The sequence below is a fragment of the Anabrus simplex genome, chromosome 1 (genome assembly GCF_040414725.1).
Source record: "Anabrus simplex isolate iqAnaSimp1 chromosome 1, ASM4041472v1, whole genome shotgun sequence".
Taxonomy (NCBI): Eukaryota; Metazoa; Arthropoda; class Insecta; order Orthoptera; family Tettigoniidae; genus Anabrus; species Anabrus simplex.
Window position 1 is genome coordinate 1,137,888,133 of NC_090265.1, and position 15,901 is coordinate 1,137,904,033.

Below are 15,901 nucleotides of genomic sequence, written 5' to 3' on the forward strand. Positions count from 1 at the left end.
GACCCAGATTAGGGTCGAAACCGGTACCGCTTCCGCTTTTAATTAAATAGGAATGTAATACTACATTTCATATTTATTTGTATTGAATAGGTTGAACTACCTTATTTATTATTTCAATTTCATTGACTGGAAACAGGCCGTGAATTTTCAATTATCCTTTGTATAAAAATAAAATTTAAAAAAAAGTTTTCATTCACAGATACAGTGTATACATTTGATTGTGAAGGATGTCACTCTGAACATCCGTTGTAAATTTGGTGTGCATGTTTTATCCATAATCCTTTGTTAAATATAAAGTACATTACAATACCGTACAATCTCGAATACCACCCGCCGCCGAATAAGAAATTTTGAAAGAACAAAATTTAAAAAAAAAAAAAGCTAAGTGAAAATTATTTACATCAAATGATTTAAAAAACACAAATAAAAGTAAACAAACGTATATTCAACGAGTTCAATCATCATCATCATCATCATCAGTACCAAATTCTGAACTTTCATCACAATCACCTTTCCACGAAATGTCGTCATCGCTGCCATCCATAGCATTAGAAATGCTACATTTCCTGAAGCTCTTCTGTATGAGGTCTCCAAGGATACAATTCCATGCCTTCAAAATCCACGAACACAGCAGCTGAACTTCCAGGCGCTGAATGCAACCAGTTGGCGTCAGTGTGTGATTATCACCCGCCATCCATTCTGTATAGAGCTGTTTCAAGGCTGCTTTAAATGGACAGTTCACGCAGACATCCAGCGGCTGTAGCACAGACGTCATCTTGCCCGGAATGACTGCCAGGTCGGTTTTCCCATCCTTGATATGTTTCTTCACAGCGTCTGTTGTGTGACCACGGTAACTGTCGAGAACAAGCAAGCTCTTTTGTCCCAATAATGCACCAGAGCGACATTGCCAGACACACTTTACCCAGTCTTCCACAAGTGAACTGTCCATCCAGCCGGAGTTCTGAGATCTGACGATAACACCAGCGGGTAGATTTTTAGGAATAGCCTTTCGCTTGAGAACAATGTACGGCGGCAATTTGGTTCCGTCGGCCAGAATACACAACATTACCGTACACCATTGTTTTTTCATTACCACCTTTTCTAATGGTAACACTTTTCGCACCCTTAACATTCACAGTCTTGTCCACTGGCATTTCAGAGTAGACTGGCGTCTGATCTGCATTGCCAATTTAGGAAAGCAAATATGCATTTTCCTTCCACAACCGAATTATGTGACACTGAAACGACAATAACTTATCGTAGGTACCAGGAAGATGCTGTGAGATTGAGGTACGCCTTTGTACGCTCAACCCATTTATTTTATAAAAATTACAAACCCATCCTCAGCTTGCCTTAAACAGTTCCGATGAAAGTTGCTTTGCGATCTCTAATGCCTTTAGCTGACACATTTCGGTTGACACACCATATCCCGATTCCCGCCTTTCTGTCACATATTTATAAAGGTTTTTTTCTTTCAAATTCTGGAAACCGTACACTCAGTCCACAAAAAACTCTATGTTCACCACTACATGTTAATAGCACATTTTTCTTCTTCCTCCAATCGTGAATACACGACTCATCAATATCTTATTTCCTACCAGCGGCACGATTTCCAATAATTTTGGCTTCCTGGACTACTTTCAGTTTCTCACTCGCAGTAAAATATCGCAACCACTTTGTGTAATTCATGTTGATACTCCGAGAACATGCGTAAGACTGACGCCAAGCACGGAAGTAGCGTATGCTGAGAGCGGAGAGAGCATTGTTGCCAAGCCGCACCGGCGGTGATGCCCGATTTACGCGCATTTGGAAATTTAAATTTCCCAAAATTTTAAATAAGACCCGCACTCAATTTTTGGAGCAATTTTTTCGAAAAACATTGCGGGTGGTATTCGAGATTATACGGTAATTGTGCTAGTTGGAAAATGGGGAAGTATAATTATTTCAGTAGAATGGCATCAGGCTGCCCCACCTTCAACAATGTCTTGTTACAATTAATTCAGAGAGATATGGACTTCATTTGTAAAGTTACTCTGTGCAAGTCTTTCTACAGATATGTTCCTTGGGTTTTACGCAATCTGTGTTGTATTAACTAGCATATATAAGGTTTATCTAAAGAGAAAATTCCAGCTCCCTAATATCTCTTAAAAGACTAACAGTAGTCGAAGGGGTGTTACACATACACTGTTACTCAGATTGCCTCTGTGTATTTAAATTCATTTGAAAAGGAATACAACACTACTATGAAACAACCTTAGCATCACCTCATCCCTGTGTAGACTAGTGTATCAGTGATCTAGCTGATTATTATTATTATTATTATTATTATTATTATTATTTTGTTTTTATTTTTTAGAAAGTGGCAGTGACATCTGAGGATCAGTGGCCAACTACTTTGGCTGATTACATTCGTCACAATGATGAGGCATTACTCAAAGCCTCAGAGAGATTGCTGGGCACATATCGTGAAGAACTGCTACCCTGTGCCTCCTTTGAAGAATTCTGTGATGTTACAGGTGGGTGAAGAAGTGTAAAAGGTTTACTGTAAGCTGTTGATATAAGCTTGTGTCCTTTGCTGAATAGTCATTGGCAGTCTTCGATCCAGAGAGCCATGGCATTGATTCCTGGCCGGGCCGAGGATTCTAACCGGGTATGGCTAGTTCCTCTGGTTCGGAGACTGGGTGTTCTGTGTTTGTCTTAATACACTTCCCTTAATCATAGTGTCCACATTCTGGAAAGTCAGGGAAACCAAAAAATCTGGAAAGTCAGGGAAATCTTCCCCAATGATGGATTTGAGGGGATATTTTTAGGCTCTAGTCTATTGTAACCCAGGATTTTGTAGCATTTCTTTTTCAGGTATTGTTTTCACAAGAAATGCATAATTCTACAATTTTTGTGTATTGTAGTGTCATTTCTTGCAACCATTTTTATGTTATTCTTTTTTATTTCAGTTTTAGGATGCTTTCTTGAAACTCATGACAATGACTAACAAGCAGTGTATATTTAATAAACTTTGGCTAAACAGTAAAGTGTTTCCTGAACTGAGTGGTTGGTTGGACATATTGGTAAATGTTGCAACTTCAGCATATTGTAAAGTGTGTTGTAAATCGTTGAAATTTAGTAATGTGGATTAACAAGCAGTCACTTCTCATGCTAAAGGACCTACTCACATAAAATACACGGAAGCTAATTCTTCCCAGCCAACAATGTCTTTCTTTGCAAAGAATACCTCTACTCCATCTCCACTTGAAGATACACAGCCAAGAGTTAGCACTACATCCACAGCTACAAAAGAATTAGCAGTGCCAGGAACAAGTCAAAAGAGTTTAAAAGACTTGCAGTGTGAATAAAGATGATGATGTATTGGCTGAAGCCATATGGGATCTCCAGGTTGTCACTGGAAAAATGTTTCTCAACTCTTGTGATGAAACCTCCGCAGCATTCAAAACAATGTTCCCAGACAGTAAAATTGCTGAAAACTTTACTAGCCCCCCTGCCATATTTTAAAGAAAGTTTGGAAAATGACTTAAAACAGTGCTCTGACTACGTTGTTTGTTTTGATGAATCAGTAGACAAATTTATCCAAAGAGGACAAATGGACTTGTGTAAGGTTTAGGGATGTAAATCTTCAAAAGTTGCAGTAAGGTATTGGAATAGTGTATTTTTAGGCAGGGTAACTGCAGATCACTTGTTAGATGGGTTTATACATGGACTGTCCATACCTTTAGGCAATATTTTGCCAATCTCAATGGATGGGCCGAGTTTTAACCTCAGTTTCATTTAAAAACTTGAAAATCATTTGCAAGTGCTAAACCCCGAGGCCAAATCTTTTCTTGATATAGGCATATGCAGTCTGCATACAGTGAATTGAGCCCTAAAAACCGGAATCTCCAAGATTGACTGGGACCCTTTTAATTTTTTCAGATCACTGCACAATCTTTATAAAGATAGCCCTGCTCGACGCGCTAAATACACAGACATTACAACAAGCACTGCATTTCCTTATTTATGTTCACTGCAATAAGATGGTTGGAAATGGATGCTGTGTTGATCAAGCTCTTAAAATATATGATCACATTGACAAATCTGTGAAAGAGTACACTGAAAAAAAAAAAAGAAAAAAAAACCCTTCAGTATCTTAGAGAAGCTGGGAAGAATCCACTACTTAAGACAAAATTAAGTGCTTTTAGAAGTATTGCCAGATGTTGAACCTGTCTTCAGAATATTTCAAATTCAGAAACCTATGGTGTCTATGTCTGATTTGTCTTTAAATTGGAAAATTGTCTTGAATATAGACCTAGTCAAATTGGATTTCAGTATATTCACCTACGTTAGAAACACAAATTAATTACTTTTGAATGCTTTAAATATACATGAAATAGTATTTGATTGCTGTGGTAAAATAATTCTAATCTTCACTTATAACAATTGTACTTAGTGCAATTTGACTAGTTTTTATGGTTGATTCAGATTTTACCATTGTGAACTATTAGACCTTAGTGAACAATTCTACTTTATGAAATCAGGTTAAGGGCCCTGACCTAACTTTGGGGTTATGTTTTTCTGGCTGATGATGCTTACTATGTTTAAGCGAAACAGGTCCCAATTTTTAACATCTGTATAATGTTTGTATCCTAAATGTAAGGATTGTGAAGTATTGGAAAGGTGGTATAATTCATTTGTTTGTAAACTTTGATATTCTGATCTCCAATACTGTTTATAATGAGGTTTATAACTTGTAAAGCCGGGGTATGTTGAAAATTGTTAGATTTTTTGTCGTGCATGAGTTTTACTGATAGCCCTTTTCAAAAGTTGGCAGGTATGGTGATGTTGGAGTCATCAGCCTCTTCGCAATATTACTAGCAACATTGTTAATTACATGGGGGCCATCAAGTTGACTTGCCATATATACCTCCATGTTCGTTGTGAAAAATAATTGAGAGCCGCTAAGCATGAAGATTTTTTAACCATACTTCGCTGGCTTCAACTTCATAAATAATTTGAAGGTATAGAAGCCACGAAATTCTTGCAGATTCTCATCTGTTGTTGCATATTCAGACATTGAGTATAGAGACTGACAGTTTCTTATCTAAGATTCAAATATCTCCCATACACGTGTAACTTATCCACTCTTATTGTCTCATTATGAGTAATTTTGCCATCGAACTTGCAGGAATTCTTCAAAAAAATGCAAACGTTTCCATGGCATTGTGCAGATTACGAGCTCTATGCCAGTGCCATCCCAAGTTCAAATACCCTTAGTATTCAAAAGTGTAGTTTTCAAAACACCAGTAATATAACGTATTCCAAACAGTGTTTTGATCTCTTCTGTATCTGTCACTGCGGCATCACATTCCTTGGAATACTGTGGCTTCTTCATATCTAGGCCTATCTGAATGATGGTGTACTTTACAGTCTGATTGATCATTTCATCTGTAAAGAGTAAGCTCTAAGCTTCAACAGGAGATTGCACATTTAGCTATTTGGTGTACACCTGGTTGCTCCGTCACAATATTTCGAGCAGATGTTGTTCCTGTGGCATTTGGAGATTCCTTATACCAAAAAGTGCCATCTTTTCCTTTGAAGTAATGAAGTTGTATTCCCAGGGGAATGTCATCTTCAGAAAGACTTCCAGAGGATAATAGTGCTCATGCTATAGTGAGGCATCTATTATTTCCAGTTGATCAAACTACGGCAAATGATTCACTGAAAAAACCACAGAGCAACATACGTACGTACTTAATGGACAAACAAACTTGAAATACAACCTGAACTTGTATCTTCAAAAGGTTGAGAACAGTTTTAATCATTGTTCTACTTCACAAATTTGACCGCACATCATACGTTCTAAGATAAAGAGAAATGATATTACTCTCCTCCACTATGCATCATTACAGTGATATAAATACAGATACCAGAGATAAGAAAAAGGATATGATAACATTTTATTATAAAATCAAGGGTGGTGTGGACACTGTTATGAGTTATGTGGATCATACACAGTGGTCAGGAATTCCCTCCACTGGCTATTTGACCTTTTTTTTTTTTTTTTTTTAAATCTCAACATTTCTAGAATAAATTTATTTAGTCATTTCATAAGACTAATAATTTTGGAACCTAAGTACTCCACTGAATGCAATTTTTAAAAGATATATCCTTGGAGTTGACCGAGGGGCATTTCTACCATCAGATCTTCAAGCCCAGATAAAGTGTTTGAACACAGTTTTGAATGGAGTTGTTGGAAAAGAAAATAACAGCCAAGAGAAAAACACCAAGCTGGATGGTGTGGGGAATGCTCTTGGAAGAAAGATCACAAAAAATAAACATTGTATTTAAAGTGCAACAAACTTTTTTGTAAAAATGTTTATCCCATTTGTGTATGCTGTTACCAATCAGCGGTCTAAAACCTGTATAGTTCTCATCGCAAGGTATAGTGTTAATTCAGCTTTTAAGTTTAGTTTGTGTAATGTGTCAAAACAGTTGTTTGCTCTTGTCGCATGAGTAACAGCTTTTTATTAGGCCTATTGCAAGTAATGTAAGTACCATAGTTGTATTACTGAATAAATAAATGTATGACTCATTATAATAATTGAGACACAATAAATCTACGTGCCCGGTAGATTTGCCTGTAGTACAAAGGATTATGTTATGCAGCAATTGTTAACTTTATTTTACAGCCACAGTACTGTATATTGTTAGATTCTGAAATCTACACAAACATGGCAGTTTGCTTCTTCCACACAAAGAGAGTGGCTTATACATAGTGTTTCATACTGATAAATTGATCAGGTAAAATTTACCCTGTGCATTCTCATACGTTATGAAACAGTATCAGGTTTTTACCACACAGTGGTTTAAGATGGTTAGGGCGCTGGCCTTCTGACCCCAACTTGGCAGGTTCGATCCTGGCTCAGTCCGGTGGTATTTGAAGATGCTCAAATACGTCAGCCTTGTGTTGGTAGATTTACTGGCACATAAATGAACTCCTGCAGGACAATTCCAGCACCTCGACATCTCCAAAAACCATAGAAGTAGTTAGTGGGGCATAAAGCCAGTAACATTATTAAATTTGATGTTGTAACAGTGATCTTGCTCTAGCTAAGCAGATGTATTAACATTTCTGTACATTTATAGACACTCTATTAATTTGCACCACAGAGCCATATTATCAAGTTCTGACTAACCTGTTTATGTCCTCATTGTGAATGGCTCTGTAAATGATTGTGTCATCAGCATACTGTGCCATATTAGATGATACACAACCTGGTAGATAGAGCGTAAAGATCGTGTATAGAAGCGGCCCTGTCACACTACCCTGAGTCACACTCGAGGTTACTAAAGTTTGGTCTGACCTGGCCCCATTGAACACAACACACTGCGTCCGACCTACCAGGAATGATCAAAGCCATGCAAGCAGTTTGCCTGAAATGTCATGCTGTTAAGTTTTAACAACAGTCGTTGATTAGGTACCTGATCAAAGGTCTTACTCCAGTCGAGAGTTATGCAGTCCACTTGGGAGATATTAGACTGGTCCAAGGAATGCTGCCACTCATCAATTACTGTTGTTAAAAGTGTAGTACAGGATTTTCCAGGGAGATATCCATGTTGGTTGTTATTCAACAGGTTTCTCTCATTCAGAAAATCCAGCACATGTTTAACAATTAGGCGTTCCATACATTTACATAAACCAAATGTAGTAGAGACTGGGACATGGGCACGACATTTGCTTTCTTCCATTCGTTTGGCACAGTCCCACTGTTCATAGAAAAGTTAAATATTGCACAAAGAGAAGGTTCCAATGCATCTGTACAGCGGTGGGGAATTCTGGCCGGCACGTTATCCAGGCAATTCGCTGCATGGGGTCTCCGAAGACTTGCTGCAACCTCGTTAGCAGTGAAGTAGAAGCTAGTTAGGGGTGGGCAGGGAGGGGTTATCCTTGTAGTGAACATGTCTTCATCCTTGTCAGCTGTAGTGAAGTTATTTTTAAATTTACAGTTAAATGTATGTGCTATTTCTTAGGGAGAGGAAACTGATAGTCTGTTGTACTTGAAGATGGATGGAGCACTGTTGCTGCTTTTGTTTCTGATGAAAGGCCATAGCTTTTTACTGTTGAAACTAATGTTGTGGATATATGAACTGTAGACACCACGGATTAATGATTTGATTTTGTTCCTAGCCAGCCTGTACTCCTCTCGCATAGTGTCACTTGGATTTTCCTTCTGTTTCCTGTATAAATTTTTTCTCTTATGGATACCTGATGTTATCTCTTTAGTGATCCATGGCATTTTTCGGTTATTAGAGATGGAAACTGTCGGCACCACTTGATCGACGCATTCGAAAAATATTTTTGTTTTGCCTGACCTCATTGATATTTATATATCGTTGGTGAAGGACGTGAAGGGAGTAGTAGGAAGATTTTTTTATATCCCACTAACTATGAGCATAGGTGATGCCTGAAGCTTGATAGTTGGTGAATCATCAAATGTTTTAGTAAAAAGAAACCAACAAACATTCAGAAAAAAGAAATGCTAATATTGTTAAGTACTTCTTGAAATCTGTTGTTTATGATCTATTTTGCCATGATGATCTCATATCACAGAATCAATGTACAAAAAAAAGTGTATATGAAAAACTGAGACCAAAGTACCACGCACGGTTTAAAACACTAACAAGTCGCAGATGTGGTTCTCATGTCATGACGTTATTAGTACAGTGTCTATAGTCTAAAAGTTTTCAGACAAAAATTGCTGGTTTACAGAGTTACCTTGAATAAGAATATTACTGCTGTATACAGTACCACTTTGCATAATTATCCTTTATAGATTATTCAGTACCGCATTGATAATAGACACATATTAGAACTGAATATTAGAATGTCTCTCGTATGTATTTACGGAATAGAGAAGGTCCATGGTTGACCACTCACATGCTCGACACAAAAATTCAACTTTGCCTAGTTGTATGCCTACTACACACTGCCTGCCACATGATGCGAGGACAGCACTCTCGAGATCTTTTGATACCTCACAAGGGGTCATTGACCTAGTCTCGAGAAGTCTTGAGATCTCATCTCAGACTGCCCATTGCTAGTAATCTTATTGAATGGTTCATGTTGTCAACTAAAGTATAAGTTACTCAACTTGATTTTCACATGCTGACCTCATGATGAAGTTATGGAAAAACTTAAAGGGTGCTTTTTTTTTTTTTTTTTTTTTTTTTTTTTTTTTTTTTTTTTTTTTTTTTTTTTTACTGTTAAGATGTGTAAGCGAATTTTGATATTATGATAGTTCTGTTATTTCTGTTTCAGGATTGCTGGGTGAAATCTCAAACCCTGCTTCTTATATAGCAGATGTGCTGAAAGGAATAGCGTAAAATCTAAACTCTCAGAATCCTCGTTTACCTGCCAGCTGCTTTCAATAATAATTTATTGATTTTTTTTAAATAAATTGTTTGTATGTAATTTTATATAGTTCCTGATGGTTATTTCAAATACCTTATCCTGGGGATGTTAATGCACTTCCTGGGTATCGGGTAGATATGCATGACGTTTTGAAAATGCTGGACCAACATGAGTATCATTGCAGAAACTGGTATTCATATATAGTATATTTATAGTATTATACGCACCAATTGTTTTGTTGTTGTTGTTGTTGGATTGCAGTTGTATAATGTTTTAGCATGTAATTTAACATATAAATCATGCAGTTATTTAATGTATTTAAATTATGCCTGTTGTTAATTCCATCATTCGTGTGCTACTGTGTGGTAAATGCTTTTTCTATATTTTCTGTATTGTGTATTCGTTAATAAATGTGATTACAATTTATCTTGTGTATGATGTAATTTTTAGAAAATAATCTGTCATTGGGACCATTTTTTTTTTTTAATTACACTGACCTGCGAATTCAAACTTTCCGATCATTGCATGAAGCTTACATAGTGATCTTTTATATTTCGGGCATGCTGATTCCGGAACTGAAGTCAGTTTTCCCCTATCACATCAGGTTTTCGTGCAAATTCAAGATGAAAATTTAATAAATATGCAGCACGTGCACATGCAAGATTACTATTATCACATGTAAAGAACGCTTCTTTCATATTATTTTCACCCATCTGAACACTCCTGTCATACACTGGTATACTTATGAACATAATATAAAGATATTTAGTGTATTGTATTAACAGATCTGTAGAAAAACACAGCCAAATGGACCAAAATTTACCTCATAATGTACTGAGAATGGTAAGTCAACGGTTTCAATTTTATAATGTCGTACCTTAGTATAAGAAATGTCTTCACCTTGCTTTTCGTGTGGGAGGAGTAGTTGGACCTTCTCTCTTTAGTAACCAGCAGTAATCTGCCAGCATGTTTTTATTCCATTTTCCTTGGCATCTGTGTTCCATTTCCTGTAGATCCAGATGTGAATGTAATGTGCACTTTCAAGTTCATTTTTCAGCCTAAATCTTGGAAAGAAACAGTCTATCCACCATTTGTTTGTAGTCTGAATCCTTTGTTTCCAAGAAAGTTTCTGACCACATTCCTGAATGCTGTCCATGCCGATCACTCTGCAGCGCACATAACATCTTCAAAATTAGCATCAGAAAGAAGTTTCTGATATTTGGGCCTGTGAAAATATCGTCCTTGTTTTTGGAATTACTGATGCCCAGGAATCAATGACGCAGGTACTGAAAGCATTCACCTTCATTGTTTAGGGCTGTAATGAATTGGTTAGATGTAAGTTCAATAAAAATATTAACACAGTACTTCACTCACATATAGAACGCTTATGAAAACAAAAATCTCTTTTCACGAGCAAGCGAAACATAACTCAGACTGTCGCGGACGAAGCACAACGAGAGAATGACGCCACTCAGCCAAAACCGCGCATTGCTGACTATGTTGTACATAGTTGCCGGTTCTACATTGAGCGTAATAATATAGGACTACGAGATGGCTAGAGGATGTTGAATTAATAAAATAAATTAATAAAAGAATATGGAAATCTAAATTGAAGCAACACTTCCTAACAATGTAAGAAGTGCATTAGTGCAGTGATGAAATAAACGTAATACAGTAAAACCTCTCTATAACGGACACCTTCGGGACCGAAAAAAATGTCCGTTATGAAGGGGTGACTGCCCGAGAGAGGTTATGAAACCTGTACCATTAAACAGAAGTTGGAACACAATAACCCCTGTATATGTGTTAACAATTGTCGCAAATGTACCTTTAATTGTATACTGTATACAGTATTGTACAATATAGTGCACTGTACTCACATGAGAAAGTTGTAAATGGGCTGCTGCAACTGCGATGTACTGTGTTAGAGACAAAAACACTTCTATGGAAACCTCTATTGAGCACGCTGTACACTATTACTATTCACCATGTTAAAATTAAGAACAACATACGAGTTTTTGAAACTTTAAATCAATACTGTATGTAGATGTAGCAATCTCTAGCACAGTACAGTAAAACATTAGCACTTGAAAAAATCCTTAATGTTCGTTTGTTTTGTTCATTTCGGTTTAGCAATGTTATTTTCACTATGTGCAATTAAATCCTGGGTCAAATTTACACCTTTTTCATCGTTTTGTTTATAATAGAATTCTTTCAGTCGCTTAACAAAGCTGAGAGCCTCACTGTATGAGGTTAATGGCAACACATTAATTTCCATATTTTCTTCAAAGTCGTCATTAGCATCACCTTCACTCTCGCTTTCATCAGAATCTTCATTTTTGTCCTTCTTCCCTTGGATTGACTGAGAAGTCGTTTTTGTGTCTCCACTCTCACACTCTGTTGGATTATCTGAATCAATTTTGATATACAGTACTATATGCCATACACTGTAACCTGCTGCATTAATCAACTGTTGTGTTGTTTCCATGCTATCAGGAAGGGTATCCAATTCTATTTCGGGATGTCCACCACTAGCGGGAAACCCAGCTTTCAGAAAGCAGTTACGAATTGTTGAGGCTGTAACGTTTTTCCATGCATTGGTTATCCACGAAATTGCTTGGAGAACATTCAGTCCCTTTGTCAGTGTTTGAAGGGTTACTTCATTCCCATTAAGCTCTGATATTATTATGTGCTTCATCACTAACTGTTTGTACATAACATTGAAGTTCTGGATCACTCCTTGGTCAAGCGGCTGAGAAACTGATGTTACATTTAGTGGTAAAAAGACGATCTTCACATTTTGCAACTTAATTGTATCCGGATGCGATGCTGCATTATCGAGGAATAATAACACTTTTCGCTTCTGGCGTATCATTTTTCTGTCCAATTTCCTAGCCACATTTCTCTGGTCATCCATGCTTTCCTGCTTTCCTATTCGCTTTCCATTCAATGCCAAACTTTGTAACGTCCATATTCTTAAAACACCTTGGTTTTGCAGCTTTTCCTATCGCAAGGGGCTTCTCCCGTTCTCCACTCATACTTGCACATAACAAGACCGTAAGACGTTCTTTCGCAGCTTTTCCACCAGTACAACGATTTCCTTTGGAACACGAAGTTTTGTCGGGTAAAGCACGGAAAAATAATCCAGTTTCATCGGCATTCAAATATTTTCCGGAGCATACCCGTCTATGATTGAAGGTATTTTTTCTTGCCAGTTTTCAACAATCTCCATATTAACACTGGATGATTCTCCGCAAATAAGTCTGAAGTTGATACCATATCGCTTTCTGAAGCTTTCTAGCCAGCCATTCTAGGCTTTGAAATCTCCAATACCTAATTCTGCCGCGAATTCTAACGCTTTTGCTTGTATCATTGGTCCTGACACAGGGACATTCTGACTTCTTATTTTAGCGAACCACTCTTAACGTTGCCTTGTCAATGAGAGGTCCACTACCACTTTGAAGCAGTTTAATGCCCTGTTTGCTGCCATTTAAATGCCATTCTTTCACTAGTTCCTCTTGCTTCTTCACAATTTCAGCTGCCGTCTGTTATGCCTACCTTTTCTTTTAGAGTTAAAAACTTCCTCAGAGCTATGTTTACACCAACTTACTAACGTAAAACTGAACACATCAAAAGCCCACGAGTCAATGAAAAGTAACCTGACAGTGAAGGTACGAATTCCAGCGCTGTCGAGCATGTCAGATCACATAACTTCCGGAAGTGATAGCGTAGCTTAGTATTGCCTTCCAGGAATGTGTACAGTGTGGACCAAAAGTTACGATGTCCGTGATTCTTGGAAGTACCACCTGTGCAAAAAGTAAGTGAATACATACTGTACAGGACACAAATACAGTATTTTTTGAAAACGAAAGTGTCCATTAGGAGAGGTTTAATTGGAGTTTTTCATGGCTATGGTGTGTCTGCTTCCGTAATAAAGGGTGTCTGTATAAGAGGGGTAAATTACTCATACACAACATGGTATTTAATTACAGACCTCGAAAATCGTCCGCCAGTATGAGGTGTCCGTTAAGGCAGGTTTTACTGTATAGGATTTTTGAGAAAATGTGATGTGATGAGGAAATTAACATCGGATCCTGATTCAGGATGCAGAAGACATCCTAAAAAGCAATTCAAGATGGCGGCAATGAAACCATCGCAGGACAGTGATTTTTTTCAATCCTGTTTCTCCTTTTCACTTATCTACTCGAGACCAGTCACACGATTATGAAGTCGGTTAATATTTATTCCATGAAAGTGCTGAAATTAGTTATTCTAGAAAGAAATAGTGGCTCTCAGGAATAAACAAAGAAACAATCGACTGGTTGAAGATTATCCAATTAGTGCTTTATTCTGATTCTAAATGTAACAGTGAACAAAAAAGTAAATATTCTAGTGCAGGCTTTGATGGCCATGGAATAGTAGAACATATTAAAAAAATGTCAACACAGCCTAATTCCCGGAGAAAGATCAAAGTTTGTCAGAAATATAATAATATTAAGACAATACCTTTTGTTTTCAGGACTTCTGAAAAAAAAAATATATATATACATTTTTTTTTTTAAGTCATGTCTTAATCATGCATAGGGCCATTATCAACATTTGACTATGTACATTTGAAGCTCAGGGTTTAGAGGAGGACGGGAACACACTAAGGAAAAACTTGCATCTTTTTATGCCCTGCTGTTCCATAGAGGTGTTGTTTATTGTTTCGGTAATAGTTATTTTAGTGAGGGGATTTCCAGTCCTTCAAAGAATGAAGGTTTCAGCGAAAGAAAGGGAAGGGCCACAAAGGGCATGAAAATAAGACTCCCTAGGCTTTACAAACCTAATACCATCAGAAGAGAAAGAGGAAGACTTTTTGACCTTCCAAAGAATGGTAGTATTTGATTAAGAAACTGAAGGGCTTGACAGACTTGATACTATTAGGGTTAGAAGAGTACCAGAGTCAACGAAGGAAAGGAAGGGGCCTCACACAAGTGGAAGACGTGTTGGACTCAGTTGGACGCCACTTGGTCTCTCTATTCTATTTATCTAATAAAATATATGATAAAAAGAAGTTTTTACGCATGTCATAAATGTCCAGTGTTGCCTACAGATTTTGCTGCCATCGGTTAATATTGCCACAGTTTCATAACTAGACATCTCGTAATCTTGAATTTAAAAGCACATTTTTTGAGATGGGCGCAAGGTCTGAAAAGAGAGAAACAAAAATTCTTTCTGCAATACATGTTGTGGAGAGGGTTACTTACAGAGTTTTCCCATTATTCAACACAATAATGATAAAGTAAAGTATTTTAAATGGTTTGTACCACAACTGCCAGTGCTCCCTGTGCAATTAATTGAAAGATCCCCAATTAGGCTAACTCTTGCAGAAGGCACCATAATAAAATCAAATTATCAATATGACCTGTCCAGTGGCTCTTTCTAGTGCAATACAAAAAAAATGCAAAAAAAATATTCTCTGAATTTGACAGTTGAATGTTAAATGACTAAATAAGAGTGAAATGCTCTCTAACATCTTTATTATTAAGTGGGTTTATTAGATATTCATTAAACTGATCCCCCTCCCCTCCCGTAATGTGATAATTAGAGCCCGGATTTCCATGCACTATCAAAACTCAAAATATGCATTCATTCATGCACTATCATATGGCAAAACATGCACAATAAACTAGAAAATATGTGCTATCAAATTCAGTTCAACATGATTACATTTTCAGCTTCTTTTGAAACTTTGCACAACTAAGTTCTCCAAATTGCTTGGTTGTCAGCACATTCTTAAACACAGAAAATTATTTTTCTACATCACAAGAAGTGATAGGTGCGTGCTTAAATGAAAACATTTGGGACAAAATGAGATCAAATTCTACGTATTTTTCATTTTCACCACACAATAAGTCTTTTTTTTAATGCTTGATATTTTATGTCTAATTCTGTATATGAAATACACCGAAATATTGATTACTTTTTTATTCTCTTATTTCGTTACTTAGCCTCTAGAGATTATATTCCCAAAGTTTGTAATGTGAATTAAATCTCTAAGTCTATTAAATAACTTAAATCTGTTGATGATGTACATAGGCCACGCCCACTTTTCACAACATGCAGTCATACCAGTTCAAGTCTTCTTGTTTTTATTGCTATTTATCCTTGCATATTAGCAGAATTCTGTACTGGAAAGCATACTATAACTACAGTGTGACCGACAAAGTTAACGACTGTGTTTATGATTTAGAAGGCTGTGAAATTGGTGCGAGTATTGCTTTAGTTGACATCTCTGTGGTTGCCATATGACTTGCTATGTTTTGTTGATTGTTTTCCTGAGTGGTATTTATGGTAACAGCTAATATGCCTGGAAGTAACAAAATGTTTAGGGAACATAAGAAATCTCTGATGAATAATGTTCGGAGGACGAAATATGAACCTGACAAAAGTGGCATAAATAACATTGTGGCTAGTAATCTCCACCCCTCCAAGTGCATCTAAATCCAAGCTGAAGAA

General features: G+C 36.9%; 1 protein-coding gene across 1 annotated transcript in view; it reads left to right on the top strand.

The window, feature by feature from the left end:
* Positions 1-9,826, top strand: part of poe (E3 ubiquitin-protein ligase-like protein poe) — a 797,274-nt gene extending 787,448 nt beyond the window's left edge. Inside the window, exons 81-82 of the mRNA XM_067137373.2 lie at positions 2,357-2,516; positions 9,308-9,826. Coding sequence (XP_066993474.2) covers positions 2,357-2,516; positions 9,308-9,372 — 225 coding nt within the window. The 3' untranslated portion in view covers positions 9,373-9,826. The remainder of the gene's footprint in view (positions 1-2,356; positions 2,517-9,307) is intronic.
* Positions 9,827-15,901: the final 6,075 nt, after the last annotated feature.